General features: G+C 39.7%; 1 protein-coding gene across 1 annotated transcript in view; it reads right to left on the bottom strand.

The window, feature by feature from the left end:
* LOC126249006 (tyrosine-protein kinase transmembrane receptor Ror2) overlaps positions 1-19,693 on the bottom strand; it is a 45,875-nt gene that overhangs the window by 7,098 nt on the left and 19,084 nt on the right. Inside the window, exons 3-4 of the mRNA XM_049950594.1 lie at positions 11,861-12,060; positions 3,394-3,670 (exon numbers count right to left, since the gene is read on the bottom strand). Coding sequence (XP_049806551.1) covers positions 3,394-3,670; positions 11,861-12,060 — 477 coding nt within the window. The remainder of the gene's footprint in view (positions 1-3,393; positions 3,671-11,860; positions 12,061-19,693) is intronic.

Below are 19,693 nucleotides of genomic sequence, written 5' to 3'. Positions count from 1 at the left end.
AGCTTATTCTTGGGGGTGGTGGGATGATTTGGGGTGTGTAAGGATATGGAATGGGAAATCTGTTTGTGGACTAGGTTTCGGGGGATACTCTCTCTCCGTGAAAGGCATCCACGTGTGACTAGGCTGAGTGGGAGAAATTTTTTGGTATGGAAGGTATGGCAACTGTTGAGATGCAAGTACTGTTGGTGTTAATAGATTTAATGCGGGCAGAGGTTTGGATGGCGCTCTGGGTAGAGGAGGACCAGGTGAAGCGAATGGAAGAGAAAGTGTTGAGGTTGTGAAGGAATGTGGATAGGGTGTCTTGGCCCTGAGTCAATATCGTGAAGATATAATCAATGAACCTGAACCAGACTAAGGACCTGGGAGTGTTTCCTCTAGATGGTCCATAAACAGGTTGGCACTGAAGGGTGCCATGCAGGTGCCCATGGCTGTGCCGTGGCTTAGTTTGTACACCTTCTCTTCACAGGAAAAGTAGTTGTGAGTCAGGATATAGTTAGTAAAGTGTATAAGGAATGAGGTGGTGGGTTTGGAGTCTGAAGGACATTGGGAGAGGTAGTGTTCAATAGTGACAAGATTATGAGCATGAGGGATTTTGGTGTATAGGGAGGTTGCATTCAACAGTGATGAGTGGGGATTGAAACAGTGATGAGAAGGGACCCAGGAGGTAAAGGGGTGGGGGATGGTAGAACGTCTGTGAAGGAAGTGGTTAGTATCTTTGATGTGGGAGGTTAGGCTTCAGGCAATTGGATGGAGGTGCTGGTCAATGACAATGGAAATTCTTTCAGTGAGAACCCAATAGCTAGTTACATAGGGCATCCAGTATTGTTGTGTTTCCGAATTTTGGGGAGAGCATGTAGAACATGGGTGTGTGGTGTATTGTGAGGAAGGAGATGGACTCGGGAGAAGTTCTTGGAAGGGCCTATGGATTTCAGTAAGGACTGGAGGTTGTGGTGGACTTCTGGAATGGCAGAGCTTGTAGGTGGAGAGGTCACACAGGTGGTGAATACCTTCTGTTAAGTGGTCACTGCGACTCATCACAACAGTGGTGGAGCCTTTGTCTGCAGGGAGAATGCTTAGGTCAGGATCTGCTTTTGAGGCTGCATAGGGCAGTCCTTTTTCTGATGAAAGGTTAGTGTTCTCAGGTAGGAACCTGGGGAAGAATTGTAAGGCCAAGGTTAAGGTAAGGAATTCCTGCAAGGTGACCAGAGGGTGATTATTCAGTGTTAGGATTAGGTTGGCTTTGGTTGGAGGAATTGGTGGCAAAGAAGTGTTTTGTTTTCACTGTAGGGATCAGGAAAAGGAGAGTAGGTCTTTGACAACTCCAACACGGTTAAAAGTGGTTGTGGAGCTAAAAGTGGGATGTTTGGACAGGACTGAACTACTGTGGGGCTGAAGTTTTGGTGGAAAGGTTAACAACAGCGTTTTGGGTTTGCTTGGATTCTGGGTTTTGTGGGGTATTGTGAGTCTTGGAGGAAGTGGTAAATTGAAGATGTGAGCTAGGCAGGGTATGGCTGTAAGGTGTTAATGGGGTGTTCACTGTGAATAGAATGGGTGTTGATGGATAGTGGTGCCCCAAGGCAGAAGTGAGATGTCAAAAGGTTGGACAATTTATGGATGTTGTGTCTGGAATGCTCCTGCAGCTGCTTCCCAACCCAGGCCATCTGGATCCTTCCAACCACCACCACTTTCCTCTGCTCCCGCAATCATCATGGCTTCAGTCTCAGTTAACCCACTGCCCCGCACCCTCCACCCAACAGTTCCCCCTCCTCCGTCCTGTCACCGTCTCTCAGTTCACATACCCATGTAGTCTTATGTGCCACTCCCCACTGACCTCTACAATCAAATAATGTGTAGCTCATATACCCGCCACCTCTACCTCCTGCATTCCTAGCCAGCAAACTGCCTGCCTCCCTCGGAGCTGCTAGCCACCCATCCCCAGCCCCTCTCCTTCAAGCCACGCCATCTGACACTCCCCCCCCCCCCCCCTCCCAACCAATCCACCAGCCAAAATACAGCACTGGCACTGCTAGTTCAGCCAGCAACACATATGGGCACAGGTTCTTTGGTTTTGTGTGTGTGTGTGTGTGTGTGTGTGTGTGCGTACTCTGGATCTTTCTTTCGGTATACATGTATTGACAACTCAACACTTCTGCTTTTAGATGTGGGATGTTGTTTAACATACATGTGCTGCACTCAATCTGAATCTCTGTTACTGAGAAAATTAAATGATAACTGAACATTTTCTAATTATGTGTGACATTAAATGGAATGAAAGAGAACTGAGATATTCTCCTCTGTTTCTTCATATTCTGATTTCTTTCTTTAAAAAAATGTTCATTAGTGAGTGCCTCTATCAAGGACACTCGCTTTCTTCTCAAAAAGCACGGGACTTTACACTTGCAATGCAAAAATCACTGTAAGTATGGGACAAAGCTTGTTCACGGCACATCAGAACTAACAAAGAACTGTAACATCCCTCTCTGTACAGCAGCAGTATAGAGTAAAAGCCTGTCCTGGTTATGTCTGTATTCTAAATACAGAACCAAATTTTGTTTAAGTTCTATACCATCAGTTACTTAATGAACAGAGGTCAACTTCCCAAAGCTGATAACCAGTTAACTCTGAAATATACTCTGCACCATCACAGCCGGCAGAATTGCTAGTTCTATCAAGATTTATTGCACTAACTTACATCAATCACATGACATCAGAGCATAAATGGATACACTTTTTATCACTTCAATCAACAGCATACCAGATAAAAATAAAAATCAACCATAATTTGAGCGCTTCAGATTGGATCTGAGCTGAAAATTAATCACAACTTAGCCAGCAATGTCAACTTCATTGATTACTTTTAAAAAATAGTGATTATCTTAAAAACAGTGACTAAAATAGTTGTAACTTTGTAATTCATTGATTATAGGTTTATTTTACAGTAGGATCTTTGGCCTGTGTGTGCAAAGTCATGGGATTTTTAATAGACAATAACACAATTGTACGAAGTGATTCTTCAGTTCCAGCCTCCTAGCATCAGTCCATCAACGCACCTGATGACGACAACTCACTGGGTTATCGAAATATTGTGCATATATGATATGAAAACCTGGTAATTCTCCCTACAACTTTTCCTTAAAAAATGTTTAGGAACTCAGTCCATTCACTACAGACTCATTATTCCAATTGTAAAAACAAATCATCTGCTCATGCTGCAGTGCTTTTTGTGAGAAATATAATTAAGAAACAGTACACAAGCTTGAAGATGACCTGTAGATTAGTAATTGCTCAATCTGCTTATAACAACTTGTCACCAAACTGCAATGACAGAACCACTGTTACTTCAGTTTGGAAACAGATTATTACTTATCACTGAATTAAAAATTATTTGCTTACAAGTAATTTCATCAGTCTTCATTTCTGTGAGGTGTGCATAGGAACATACAGGTGTGGTCGAGTTCTTGTACACTGGTAATGCTTCACAGTCTGGCAGTGTGAAATGTCTACGTGACTTGAAATAGATGCCTCGCTGTTTCATATCTTCGATAAGTGCCCACTCATTGTAGCAGAAGAGTTGCCGCACAGCCACGCAATCTTCTTGACACAGAGGAAGTGTCACTGGATACCCATCCCGCAACCCACATTGTGGGAATGCGTATGTACACAGCAATTTCTGAAGACAGTAACAAGCAACAGTAAGAATCTCAAATACAGGTCAAACAAAAGCACAGTTTATAAATAGTTTTGCTGTTCTCAGATGTTCAGTACTGTTTGGTTCAAAATGGTTCAAATGGCTCTTAGCACTATGGGACTAAACATCTGAGGTCATCAGTCACCTAGGACTTAGAACTACTTAAACCTAACTAACCTAAGAACATCACACACATCCATGCCCAAGGCAGGGTTCAAACCTGCGACCGTAGTGGTCATGCGGTTCCAGACTGAAGCGCTTAGAACCACAAGGCCACACTGGCCGGCGTACTGTTTAATGCAACTAAATTCGAAGGACTGGTCTAAAATTGTGTTACCTGCAAGAAGTCGTAACTTCACTGAAGCCATTATTATAACAAAAATCGATGAAAGATCTATAAAATACTGAACAGCAGATAGGTATAGACCACAAACACACACACACACACACACACACACACACACACACACACACACACACACACACACAGTGACAGAAAGTAAGAGAGAGAGAGAGAGAGAGAGAGAGAGTGTGTGTGTGTGTGTGTGTGTGTGTGTGTGTGTGTGTGGGAGGGGGGGTGGCACGCATGCTGTTTTGTGACAAGGGGAAGATGAGATGGTGGAATTTTAAATTAAATTAATAGTGTTTCAATGTTCCACCAATTATTCAGCTATTAGCCACTTCATTTCTTTGCAGTGTGCTCCCTGATCTAACACATTCTGCTGTTTACTTGTATACACATTCTTGTTTAGCATGTGAATGACAGATTTATTTAAGTATTACAAGCAATTTTTTTTTTTTTTTTTTGCATCCTAAACCACCGCGCTGATTTCCACCAAACTTGGTACACATGTAAAGGGATGCGGCAAAAAAATTACTTTATCCCATGGCATGTGAATACCCATAGTTTATTCATCCAGTATTTGAGAACGAGAGAAACGTTACACATAATTTCAAACCTTTACGAAATGTTTTCTCATTGCTAATCCCCATAAAATGGTGAAAGGAAAAAAGATTATGACTTACTACATTTTTCAATGCTCATGCAGTAAAGCTGCTGCATGAAGCATGACATTTTACTTTATTACTTCTTTACAACTAATTGCTTTTGTGACACATTTCGCCAACAATATCTACATATGCCACTGAAAGTACCTACAAAAATATATTATTGTACGACACAGAGTTCAGAAAATATGACCTCATAAACACTGAAATATGTGAAATCTGCCACATTGTGCACAACATTTTAATTTATGAGGTCTGTTCAAAAAATTCGGGAACATTCGTAGTTACATGCCAATGGTAAGTTGGCTTAAAATGCGGTTGGTATCCCTGCACACACCTGTGCTTAATGTGTAACTGCTGGAAGTTTCATTGTTGTATGTCTGTTAGTTATTCTTTAGAGTTTTATTGAGTAGAATGTTGTGTCATACAGTTTAAGAATTACGAGATGACATAGTTAGAGGAGCAATGCATCTGCATTATATTTTGCATGAAACTCAAGAAAACATTTACATGGACACATCAAATGATGCAGGAAGCCAATGGTGATGAGTGCTTAAGCCATACTCTGTGTTACGAATGGTTCACATGGTTTAAAAATGGCTGGATGGAATTTAAAGATAACCCTCATTCAGGACACCCTTGGACTTCTACCGACAATGCTCATGTCAACATTGTCAATGAAATTGTGCATGCCAGTCAAAGACTGACTGTCCAAGAGATTGCAGAGGAGTGTAACATTTCAGTTGGATCATGTCATGAAATCCTGACACAGCATCTTGGAATGCATTGTGTTGCTGCCAAGTTCATCCAATGGCTCATGACTCAAGACCAGGAAGACCGTTACTTTACAATCTGTGAAGAGATTTTGGATCGCACAAATGAGAATGAGATGTTCCTTAAGAGAATCATAACTGGTGATGATGCGTGGGTCTACGGTTATGATGTTGAGACCAAGGTTCTTCACAATGGGTCTGGAAAGGTTCTCCAAGACCAACAAAAGCTCATGAAATTAAATGTCAAAGTCATGCTGATGGTTTTCTTTCACTTTGAAGGATTGGTTCATCATGAATTCATGGCTCAAGGACAAACTGTTAATCGATGGTACTATCGCGACATGTTGTAAGACAAAGTGAGACAGAAATGGCCTGAAATGTGTCTCTTGCATCACAATAATGCACCTGCACATTCATCCCTCTTGGTGTGTGACTATTGTATAAAAAATGAAATCACTGTGCTGCCTCATCTCCAGATTTGCAATGATACCCAACATAAAAGAAAATCTGCAAACAGCACTTCATGCTATTCAGCAATAGGCATACCAAGACTGCTTCTGGAAGTGTAAACGGTGTTGGGAGTGGTGTATCAATTGCAGAGGAAAGTATTTCGAAGGATACCATGCACAGTAAGCAAAAGGTAAGCATAGAAAAATTCTGTGGAAAAGTGTCAGAATTTTTTGAACAGACTTCTTATTACTTCTTTACTCTATTCACAATACATTTGGCAGTGAGTAGCCACATATACTACTGGATATACTTGCACAATTATGCCATTGTATGAAATAGCTGAAGAGATACAATGTCATAAAATACTGAGCTACATGAAAATGAACTACAGAGCGAAATTCACTAGAGATACAGTTGAAATATGAGTGAAATATGTTAAATGTATGTGAAATATATTTGACAGTGTGTACACAAGCATAACCATGGATAAAAAGCTTGTCTTAAGCCCCTAGAATAATTTCAACTAAATTTGATTCTTATATTAGTTACAATCTTGAAAGAAACACTGCAGGGGTAAAAACCACCCACCTCCTATTGGGGTGGGGGTGGTAATGTTGAAACAGAGAAGGGGAGAGGATGAGAGAGAGAGAGAGAGAGAGAGAGAGAGAGAGAGAGAGAGAGAGAGATGGACAAAGACTGGGGAGGAACAGATGGCCAGAGGGGAGGGTGGGGGGAGGAGGGGAGCAGAAGAAATTGACAGAGGAAGGGAAGGAGGAAATGGACACAGAGAGAGGGAGGGAGAAGATGGACTAATAGAAGATTGGAAGAAATAAACATTCCTGGGCAATGCCATGTACTCAGATAGTACTCTAAATAAAAATGGGTGGTAGGACATATTCTGAGGCATCAAGGGATCGCCAATTTAGTATTGGAGGGCAGAGTGGAGGGTAAAACTCGTAGAGGGAGACCAAGAGATGAATATACTAAACAGATTCAGAAGAATGTAGATTGCAGTAGGTACTGGGAGATGAATAAGCTTGCACAGGATAGAATAGCATGTAGAACTCCATCAAACCAGTCTCTGGACTGAAGGCCACCACCACCACCACCACAACAAGAACAACAACAACCACACTTGAATACAGAAACGGACACAGTAAACTTTAGCCAGCTGTGTATATGACAAATAAACTAGCACAAAATACCCGATATGCGTCAGAAAGAGACAGTGGCCACCACTGCATTGAACTTTTCATGCTCTTCTTCTCTTTGAATGAGAGAGGCTGTTTTAATGACTTGGAATAAAGGTGGTCACAGAAATACATTAATAATAAGAATTATAATATGACAAACTCAGTAGATTTCACTCTGGATCAGTGGTTCTCAAACTTTTTTTCCTCTGGGCCCCCATTATGAAGAAAAAATAGTATCTGACCCACCCCCCTCCAGTCTATATTATTAACAAAAAATAATCATTTTAATATTTATTCCTTGTTTAACCAAATTCAATGTAGAAGGATTTTATGCAACAGAAACCAAAACTACACGAATTATTATAACAAAAATATGAAGTAATTTTTTTTTATCTTCCTCACATTTTTATTTATTCAAAAACTATGAAATGAACAATATCTACAATTCAGCAAACAAGGACTACAAGAGCATTAAAAATTTAAATCACGAAGTTCAATGTGATGGATGAACTTGCTTTAGACAAGGAAGTTTCTCAAAACGGGTGTAATAGCAGAAACAACCAATCAAAGTTCGTTGCTTGTATTTAGCTTTGAATGGTAATTTGATTTCACAGCCACCAAAGGTGAACGGCCAGTCTCGTGCAAGTACATAGTTGCAAATGGAGTCAGGATCTTCACTGCATTTTGGCTTCGTGTTGGGGATTCCTTGCTAATATGTATCCAAAACTCCAACTTCATTAAATTACTCTTTAGTGATATATCAAAAGTGAGATCAATACATTGTTCTTGCTCTTTTATATTTAGACACAATGGTCCAAGAGCATTTTTGAATGGATTTTTAATCCAATTAAATTTATCAAAGTCACCACTGAAATACTTTTTGAAGTGAACTTTTCGTGTAGCAAGATGACGAAGTAGTCAGGCTTTTATCTCCAATGGAAGTATGGGATTATCTGTGTCCTTTAAGAGTGACGCTACAGTGGAGAACATGTCTAGCATGCCACTTTCCATTCAGTTTTGCCACAGTGCTAATTTCTTTATGAATGCCTTCACTTTTTCATTCCAAGACACTGCAGTTGCCTGATTGCCTTCAGAATATCTAGTTTCTCAAAAAATGTCAGTGAGGTAAGCCATTTTCAATAGAAAATCTACGTTGCTGAAACAGTCTGCCAGAGAGTGACTTTTCTCCTGTAAGAAACAGGCTACCTCATTCCTCAGTTCAAACGTTCTGTGTAGTTCTTTACCTCTTGAAAGCCATTAACTATTACTTTAAAAAAAAAGGAAAAGAAAGAGAGAGAGAGAGAGAGAGAGAGCACAACTGAGTGTGTTGTTCGGCACCCATCTCCTCACACAGCACTTTAAAGAGCACCATAAAAAGTATAATGCAGTGAGTCCATTCTCCATCAAGAGCCACAGATTTAACTTTTGTTTGGAATCTACCATGAGTTCCAGACACTGAGTGAGCTCCATCTGTACATACTCCTATGCACGTGTTCCATGATATCCCATTTTGATTAAAAACAATATTGATAATGTCAAAAAGGCTTTGAACTGTAGGTGTTTTCGGTACTGGTTGACAGAAAAGCAATACCTCTTGAATGTTAACTCATTAATGAAACGAACATAAGCAATCAAACGAGTATCTTTATGAATATCACGTCACTTCAACCACTTGTTGTTCTGCAATTTATTGATTAACTGCTCAAGTAACTAGCCAGAAATGTCAAAAATTATTCTATGCACTGTGTCATTAGAAATAGGAGCAAATGAGTGATCAAACATTGTTGACACTGTATCAATCACTGCTGGTAAAACCAGATTTTCTGCAGCTGTGAATAGTTCCTTGCACTTAGCAATCCTCTGCAAAATCTGGTAAGAGGCTAAGAGAGACTTGTCACATTCACTGTTTTAGCAAAGTTTTTCTGGGTAGACAATAAAACATTTAGTTTCCTGATAAAAAATTCTTTCAGTTTTCCCATTAATTCAGGCTGTTTGGCTTCAAGACATAGGCTTCATACTATCAGCAAATAAAATGTTTAAACATATTACATACTGCAGACGTTCTTCATTATTGATGGTAGTTTTCGTCGCACCTAGCAATAAATAGTTCTCACTATACCTTCTCATTTTTGCCTTTGGAGTATCTGCCTCCCCCCTTTTAATACTGCAACCAAACGTGTTGCAATTGGACTTGCCAGACAGTTCTGCTGAGTGTTTCGACCACGATGGACCAGCAGTTTTTCAAACTTTGGAAACAGCAGCTCGAGCAGCAGCATGATCTTGAGCAGAAGTTGATGGATCTGACATGTCACAATTGTTTCTAGCAATCCCTGCTTCTCAGCCACTCAATGACGCTCAAGAGGACTGGGAAGTGTAACAAGACTGTTTGCCACTCTATTTCCAAGTAAGTTACATTAAGTGCCCTGAGCAATAGTACGAATTTCTATTATTTACAAACCTACAGCTCTATTATCTTGTGCAAAAACTGGCTCTCTTACATGATCCATTAACACTGCCCCTCACCACCAATCACTTGCTTGTACGTGAACATTTTAATACAAAAATGCATGTGGTGTCTGCTCATTTAGAGTTACCTCAATATTGTATGGAAAAATCACACAGTTAGGCATCATAGATCATATTTTGTAAGTTGTAGCAATGTTTCCACACCACTTCTTGCCTGACACTGTATCAGCCACATTTACCTCTTGTGTAGGCCATGGACACATCACCACATGGTGTCAGGGTCATTTTATTGCATAATTACCAGCTGCATTGTTCAGAATATATTATGTTCACCTACAATATACCCACAACAACACAAGAAAACTATTCTGAGATACAGAAGGAGACACTGACAATTATCTTTGGTATACAGAAGTTAAAAATTTTCCTGTATGGCAAACAATTTCATCCGGTCACAGATTATTAGCCGTTGTCTGTATTTGGTCCACAGTCAAAACTGCTTGAATGGACATCTATGAGGTTAGAATCCCAGGCTCTTTTCTTATTAAATTTCCACTATTCATGATGATACATCAGCCCAGCATGCAAATGAAGATGCACTACCATAATTCCTTAGGGGTGCCGATGTGGAATTTGATAAACAACAAGCTGTCTGCTTTCACATTAATTCACAATTTGAATAGTCAGTGGAAGAGCTTCCCATCACTTCCAGATATGTCACAGCAGCCACATGTCAGGGTCCAATCTTCAGACAGGTATGTCAGTTCATATAAACCGGCTGGCCACAGGTCCTTCATTTGGCAGCCTCTGTTGAATTGCATTGTTTCTTTTCATGATGCCAACCATACCTTTCATCTTTTCAAAAGTGATCTGTTATTGAACTGAGATGACTGTCAGTGTCAAATGACGATTCTAGAGGTTCCGTACTCCCATACATTGTGACTCCTGCACCAGTCCCACTAGGGCCCACTTTCCCCACACCAAAGACCAACAACAGCAGATGTAAGTTCCAGCTCCAGAACAATATACGAGGCAATGGGCGCCTGGCATTTCCAATTCTCCAGACATTGTTAACCACTTCTATGGGTCTGGACAATACGTAGGAGACCCCACAGTCTGTGCCTGGTCTGAAATCAGACCCACAGCCTTCTTCGGAACCAGCAGTAAGTTGTGAATCCAAACCACTGCTGATCTCCTGCCCCTCCAGCACCAGAAGCAGGAGCCACTACTCTATTACTCTACCAGTAGCAGCATACCAAACCACATCCATGACTTCCCTGCAGGATGTGCCACATACACCTCATTCTCCCACACAACAGCCAGGATGATTCTCCCCTATGGACTGATTCAAAGGGGGGAGAGGGGGGGGGGGGATCTCGAAGTATCACTGTATGCATAAATCAATAAATATAATTGCCCATATGTCCAGCAAGGTGACTAGGTGCAGCACACAAGGATACAACGCCAGTGCCAGGCCAGGTGGCAAAACACTTGCAGCAGATTTAAGGCCTGTCACGGACCACCATGGCCTCACTTGTCACAACAATCAGCCAATGTTTACCTTCAATATTTGGCTAGCACCCTTCCACCCCTCCCAAACACTCCCACGGCTGAGGGTTTGCGTGGAGAGGGGTGACAAAAAAGGCATACCTCATGAACATCTGGAGAAATTTCAACCAAATTTGCTAAATAGCTGACTTCTTTTTAGAATGAAAATCTTGTGAGAGTAAATGCCCCTTCTACCCTAGAGGTAGCAAGGGGAGGGGGTGGTAATGATGAGGAGGGCTGACATGTAGAAACATGCAAAAAACAATCTATTGTAATTTTTTCCTGCAATTAGTTGACTTGGAATACTTTAAAACTATGAAGTGCAATCTCTCTTATTTGGTTGTTCACTACATCAACCACATAGTGAGAACAAGCACAGAACATAGTAAAAAACATTGCCACCCTTTTGAGGCCAAACTTTATGCCACACAGCTAAATATCGAAGATACATTTAACATCCTCTCCCATTGCATGCAGTAAAACAGCAGATAATCTGACAGTCTCTACCGACAGCAGTGTTTCTTGGCAGAATTACAAATTTCTTCAGAATTCTGAAGAAACTGCAGAGGGAAATTTGCAACAGATACAGATGAAATTAAGTGTTTGTGTGTGAAATATGTTATACGTGCATGAAATATATTTAACATGTGTGTACACGGGTGAGGCAGCGGGCAAAAAACTAGTTGTAAATATATAAACTTATGGACATCTGATATATGTCCTAAGAATCCTACCTCAGCAGCACTTCTGCAAGGTTCTTTAAAGCCTTCAATCATTTCCTGCCACAAACCCTGCACAATATGCTCATTTAACCAGTTTCCCATGTTATCATTTGACTGATTGTACCAAACTGAGCCACTAAGATATTTCTTGCAAACAGTCCCATTGTATGTAGTACAGAAGCCAGAAGGTGGAAGAACTGGTCCTACGTCACCTGGAAAAATAGGGCAAAATGTATATTAAACAACTAATTCAATAAAAAAAGATATCTGGATTTCAGTCATAATTATTACTAGCTGCATTAAAGGATTAATATAATAAAAAAACAGGTTTGACTGGGGGTACAAATTGATGAAATGTGTCCAAGTTTCTTCTTACTCCAACAGTGCTCTTCGATTTAACTGCATTAATTTCAATTTACTGGAGATGGTACTGAGATGCTAGTAAATTACCTTAAAAATAACACGGTATTATCTAATGGTTGAAAACTTTGATAAAGCTCTACTGCCGTGACACTTCCGGCAGTCCCCAGGTACATGTTGAATAAATGGCTCCAGGTCTGCCACCAGCTCATTTTATGTAAATTCCACAATATTCACTCAAGGCAACTGCTCAACATCATCAGGTGGTTGCTGCTGGCAAGTAGAAACTACCTTTGTCCACTCTACAGTTGTCCTTTTGTCAAGTTGTTTCCAGATGGATCACAATACTACTAATAGAATGCCGCTACCAGGGCCATCTGCATGTATGCAGACACCAAAGCTACTGCCAAGTGTCAATGTGGCTAGGATATGAACTGAAATTGGTAGCTCCAATACTCTCCAAAGGGCATACTGTCATTTTCTTTCTTGCATTGTAATGTCTGCAGATCCAGATTTTACTCAGCTGTAAGCTTAAGTCTTCACTGAATGCTTATGTGCTGTATGAATATGTGTCTACTCCTTCTATCACAAAGTCTCATAAGGATGAAACTGTGGATGTAACCTTTCTCTTTTTATAGATCATGAGGTACTGTGCTAAAGTTGTGTTGGTAAAGGCTTAGCACATATGAGGATGGTGTTCATTGCATGTGATGTGTCTAGCTGATAGTGTTCCACTTGTAAGGGGCCCCAGCAAAAGTGTTACACGGATATTAATAAAAGAGGATATGAAATCAAATTTGTACGTGACATTGTTTTCATGGTTGACAAATGACGTATCCCACCCCCAATCCCCCTACTCCTACCTGTATACACAGTTCAACATGGTGGTTCATGTTTGTGAATGTTGCTGCCAGGGTATTGGGCATAACTGCTTGGATTTCATGGTGGATGTTCTAACTAACGTAACTTGTAGCCGTGACAGCATCTGTGAAATGTGGCAACAATGATGTTCCATGAGCAATGTGTGGGGCTCATGTTTCAGTGTGCTCATAGTGTTGTGCATGACTTACTTCTTCCAGTGTTGTTCCAGTCTGATGATGTATCGATACTCTGTGGAAGAGTGTGTGTTTCTTGTGAAACAGTACTGGATAAGTGGTTCCTTCAGACATGTCAGAGAATGTTTTGTAGTCGCCATACACCATCTAAACAATGCATTCAATACTTGGTGATGAAGCTGGAGAGAAAAGGAACATTGTTAGATCTGTACAGCAGGGGTTGACAACAGTTATTGGAAGAAAGTGTGGGTGAGGTAAAGGCACAATTGTTTTTGTTGCCTACGAAATCTCTTTGCTGTTTATCGTAGGCATCTGGACATGTAGCACGAGTCAAAGAGCTGCTAAGAAAGCAGGTCTTTATCCCTACAAGTTCACAGTTATTAAATGAGAACATCTGTCAGAAATACAGGCAGTCACACCCAGTACTCTGGCAGAAACATTCACAAACATGCAGCACCATGCTGAAATATGTATATAGGTAGGGAAGGCGGTCAGATCCAAAACTACTTCTAATGTTTAAGAGCATGGTGAAAAGTTATGCCTCCAAATTTTTTATTCTTTTCTCAATATTGGTTCAGGTGTTGCATGTCCCACATATTACTCAATCAACTTTCCCAGTCCACTGATACAAGTTGCAACCCTCAGCTACTTGAAGGTTCTGAACTGTAGAGTATAACATGGCAGTGTGTACTGTAATTATGTCAGTGCTTGGGAACAGCATGCTGTAATAAAGTTTCAAATTCGAAAAGTTCATCAGCACAAGGAGCACCCTCATATTCAGCATGACAATGTCAGACCACACACAGGAGTGCTGCAACATCTCCAACAATCTGATGCCTTGGGTTCACTGTCATCAATCACCCTCCATACAGGACTTCCCACCTTGGCCCCCACTGATTTATCCGTTTCCTAAACAGAAGTGAGTTTGTGACTCCATCAACAGGGTCTAACATTCTACAATGATGATATCAACAAATTGGTCCCTTGTTGGGAGAAACATGTTCATCACCAGGGTGACAATGTTGAGGAATAAATATGTAGACATGTAGAATAAAGATGTAGAATGTTTAAAACATTCTACATTGGCATTTCTTAGTATTCAGAAAACATGGCACTGATCATTAATGATATAAATATATGCCTCATGATGTGAATTATTACATCATCACTTTATAATTGAAATTCAGAGGAGCCCTACAAAATCATACCACTGTGATCTGAAACTATCAAGCTCACTCAGCTGAACAAAATAACAGGACAAAGGAATGAAAAGAATTTGCCAGGTGTTGATGATGAAACTACAGCTCTGGGTCAAGTAACATACACTGCTGTGATCTAGATACAGCCATCGAATACAATATAGAATAGGGAATATTTATATACTCTATTACAGAGGTGAGGTAGGGTTTAAGCTGAATGCAACACATCACTAAGACAGTATGAGTTGAAGCTCTTGAAACTGCTATTGCAATGGAGAACACACCTCCAAATAAGTCAAAGCTTCTCTCACAACAAGTGCATCTCTCACACAGATTGTCTTGATGCAGGTAATACACTGGAGAGTTTAAAGTCTCATAATTCACAGATTACTAACTCCCACTCGTATACAAGCTGCTAGTGTCACACTAAAAGCAATGGTATCCACACAAAAAGCACTTTTCACAGCATAATGTCCAAATCTATCAGGTATTTTTATCACTTACCTGATCTCCATAAAATGCCATGTGACGCTTCCCCTGGCTTAGTAATAGGAGAATAGTTTCATGAACATTATGAACAATTTTCTCAATTGAGCATAGCTGTTGTGTGGCTTACAGCACTCAGGAACCCAATGAAATGAATCTTACCCTAGATCACTACTTGGAGTTTTATACTGAACAATGTAAATTTTATTGGGTGACTGATTTAGAAAATCATTGGTAGAAATCACTGAGTAGTCCAGAGAGTTTAGGTGTGTGTGTGTGTGTGTGTGTGTGTGTGTGTGTGTGAGAGAGAGAGAGAGAGAGAGAGAGAGAGAGAGAGAGAGAGAGAGAGAGAGCACTCCGAAATTCCAATATTCATTACAAAACTGCAACACAAAAAGTGGAATAGGCCTACGGAAAACAGCACTTAAGGTGCTTTACTACTTAACTTGAAGACACTTTGTCTTTCGTAACTGTCATGAGAGTAAGACTTAATTTTCACCATTTCTATCTCAATTAAGCACTATTTTTACTAGACTTCATAAATCCACATCAAAGCCCTGTGAAGTGATTAACTAAGGAGTAATGTATATCTTTTAATTTAATTTCTTAGGTTTTTTTATAAGAAATCTGTTTAAAAAAAGAGTGTTGTGACAGTACATGCATCTGAGTGCATCAAATGTCTCAAAACTGATGTAAGAACTCCTGTACAGAATAAAGGTGTGTATTACAAGGAAGCTCCTCAAATTCTATTTGAGAAATCTGTGTTATGCCATCACGTATTATCCACAAACTATGGTACAGTGCATGGCTCAGATTAATTCATACCCATATTATCAAATCCCATCCTATTCCATTTGTGTACTGAGTCATGGAAGAATGAGTGCATACATGCCTCTGCACATGCCCTAATTTCTCTTATTTTATTCTCATGATCCCTTTGTGAGATATACAATGATAGAAGCATAAAGGTAACACAGTCTCCTTTGAATACTGGTTCTCTAAATTTACCCAGTTGGGTTTTGTGAGAACTACATCAACTTTCTTCCAAGGATTCCCATCAAAGTTTCTAAGCGTTTTTTTACACTTTTTATGGGTTATGTTATGATCCCAGCAACATGTCTCTGAATTTTTCATGCCTATTGTCATGCCTACTTGATGAGGATCCAAACAATGGAACAATACTTTACAACTGGTTTCCTGTACAGTTGCACTGCACTTTACCATGACTCTTCCAACAAATCTAAGTCTTCAATCACTCTCACTTTTCATGTCTGGTGATATTTAGAGGCAGGTCACTGCTGTGGACAAGAGACAGGTTCATGTAGTAGCCTGCCCCTTGTCTTTTTACATCACCCTGACCATATTAAAATTTGATTCCTGTTTCTTACTTTGAAAAATTACTTTCTAGATGTGAAAGGAAACAGTACTGAACTTTTATCCTAATTGCATAATATTACAAATTATGTATGTGTATGGCATGGTCTGACCACATAAATACTTTTACTAAGTCAAAAAAATACACATAGTGTTCTCATATATTACATAATAACTAACTTTTTTCGTTGATGTTTTCCAGATGTCTAACTTGTAAGTTTGGCAATAATACGTATGTAGCTTCTCAAAAGCTTTCAAATGCAATGGCAGTAAGAAAATCACATGGCTTTACTAAAAAGTATTTTTATTTGTATGGAAACTGAACATACCTTCAAGACAAATCAACAGATCACTCTCTACAGCAATGGTGTATTATGTACTTATCTTCAAATGAGTAGATATTTCTTTATACAATGCAATGATTTAAAAATTGATTTTTTGCATCCAGTAGCTTTAGCGGCATAACTGTCTTGAAATGCCAGCTTATAAAAGTTCTGTGCACTTGCTGGTACCAATAAACTTTTATTGTTGATTTATACACAATTATTCTACAAAGCAGTGACAGAAGAATCCAGCAATACAATGAAATTTTGATTCAACTTGGAAACCAATGTCAAGAAATAGTTGTTAAATGTTCTGTGCACCTGTAGTGGATAACTAACTTTTCATTTTTCTGCAGTAGGTATACAAGCTCTTAAGAATCTTCTGTTTGCCCTGATACTTCTTCCACATGACATAAGAGTGTTAAATTTCGTTGTGAGAGCCCCAGTCTCCTCCCCACAAGTCACTTTTATTTCATGCATGGTTATAGCCTGATCTCCTTCACACTAAGATTATCTGCAGGGAAATGCAGAAAATCGACTGTGACTGCACTTCATCTTATAATGCAAGTAACATTTCCAACACATTATGCCACAAGTCATCCATATGGGTTGCTTATCACTACTGTATTTCTATTAGGAGTATTTTAATGGAGGGAAGCTGAAGTTATGTAGAAAAGTATTACATTTGGTATTCAAGTGCCCGTTGTTTGGTCATCGCATCAAAATGTCACAGCTAACTCAAGAAAAATAAAATGATAACACTCCTCTTAGCCGATGATCTTAATTGCATCAACTGGAATAAGAATGGAATCACAAGGTGTATTTGTGAGTAAAGGAAGTACTTTGCACCTGCACACTCTGCAACCTATCACAAACTATCCATGAGCTGACACAACTAAGTGTGCTAAGTGTGATGTGTCGAGCACAAGGCTGTGTCATTAGGTGAGGTAGTCTCTCTCTCTCTCTCTCTCTCTCTCTCTCTCTCTCTCTCTCTCTCTCTCTCTGTGTGTGTGTGTATGTGTGTGTGTGTGAGAGAGAGAGAGAGAGAGAGAGAGAGAGAGAGAGAGAGAGAGCTGTTTCCTGTTTCTCTTAACAGTAGCCAGTGGCTGAATGTGTTATACAGTATGGGAACTTTCTCTGCAACATACTCAAATCCTGCAATCATACTGGACCTTTTCCTTTTTCTGTCCCCCCCCCCCCTCACTCCCCCCTCTGGGCAACACTTTCCTCTTGGTTCTTAATCACACTGTTCATACCACACTATTCATTCCATGTCTTATTTCTATTCCTTGCAATAATTCTTCTTGTCATCCTGTTCTTCTATCAACCCTTGACAAAAGCTGGTGCACTGCTTACTAGTGTATCATCATTGATCTCCAACTCGCTATGACTCTTCTTCCTTCATCTTTGTCTCCTCTTGTCCTCACATCATGTGGGTTCCTCTCATCCTGGAGTCTTGCTGACATGCACCTCCTTCCCAACCCTTTGAAACCTATCCCTCTTTCCTCCTTAACAAATGAAGTTCCAAAAATTACCATTACTGTGTCTGTCAGCAGCACTGGAATTTTGCTCCCTGGAGGTAATTACTAGCCAGCCATATAGCTTCTTTGTAATTTGGGTTTTCCCTAATGAATTTGTATTTGATATGGAAAATAACAACTGCAAAAGAGATGGTAATACAATACATTAATGGACTGAGCTTCACACACTAATCTTAAGAAAAAGTAATTCTTCTCATATTTTGATTGAACAGCTCACTTAGTCTTTTGATCAACATTCCCCTAACACTGAATCAACTTCCACCAATAACAGAACCTTACTTGTGCAAGGTATACCTCTTAACTGACTTCATCCTAAACAAGTGCAAGTGTACACCCTACCAGTTACCACAGGAATTTGTCTACCACTTGATTGGATGTGAGCAAGGGACTTGCAGCAGTTATAATCTGTTCATAATGAACAATGTAACTGCAGATATTGGCCTTAACATTCAAACACTTCATTATCTTTAATTGTTGAGGACTCTTACTCTCTTACAACATGGCAGACAAATCATCCTGCCATCCTATTAGAGACTGGAGACCTAATCAAATCATACTGGTACTCTTCAACTTTGAAACATAGTAAGTATGACTGAAGGAAACACTCAACTTCCTCAGAAGATAAATTTGAAACCCATATTTACAACCATTTTTAATTCATTTACATGAGAGGGACTAGTTTCAACACTGAAGAGCAACAAGAAAACTTAGAATTCATTCGTTTACTGTAGATGGTGTGCATTTAAAAGCTAAACATAGTGGAACAGAGAAAAATATTAATATTTAATATGCCAACAACAATGAAATCATTAAAGAGTACAAGTAACAGGATCACAAGCTCAGAATGGATAATGACGTGGAAGGAAATTGGCTGTGTCCTTTTCAAAGAAAACATCATAACATTTGCCTTAAGCAACTAAGGGAAACCACGGGAAAGCTACATCTGGATGGCCAGAGATGGATTTAAACGATGGACCTCTCAAATGCAAGGCCAGTGTCATAACCGGTGTGCCATATTGCTCAATACCAAATATAAATAGCAACAACGAAAAGTGTCATGTGAGAAATCCAGTCTATTAAATGAAGTTTGGAAGAGTGCCGAGCTCTTATGAAAATAATTTCCACCAAGAAAGTGCTGAAATAAAATGCATCACCACCAAAGTAAACACCTATTATTTTAATGTGGACATCACACAGTATCTAAATATTTGTTAAGGGTTGCAGATCTTAGCCTACACATCCCACTACATGTCTTATGTCAGTTTTCAAAATTAAAACAAATGTTGTATTTACAAGAAAATATGATAATACAGTTTCTATGTGACTCCACAAAAACACCAACAGTAGACAATCTTGTTGAACAACCTGTTGACCGGAGATACCCCCGACACGTTTGATGGGTGAAATTCCAGGAAAATGTGCAGGTCAACAAAGCTGGAGATGGTTAGCATATTACTCGTCACATCTGGTCTGACATTCTCATTTTGAAAGATGGCATGTTAAGTTG

Source organism: Schistocerca nitens, chromosome 3 (assembly GCF_023898315.1).
Source record: "Schistocerca nitens isolate TAMUIC-IGC-003100 chromosome 3, iqSchNite1.1, whole genome shotgun sequence".
In the NCBI taxonomy this organism is placed as follows: Eukaryota; Metazoa; Arthropoda; class Insecta; order Orthoptera; family Acrididae; genus Schistocerca; species Schistocerca nitens.
The sequence above is the reverse complement of the archived record's forward strand: the minus strand, read 5'-3'. Positions and strand labels throughout refer to the sequence as shown.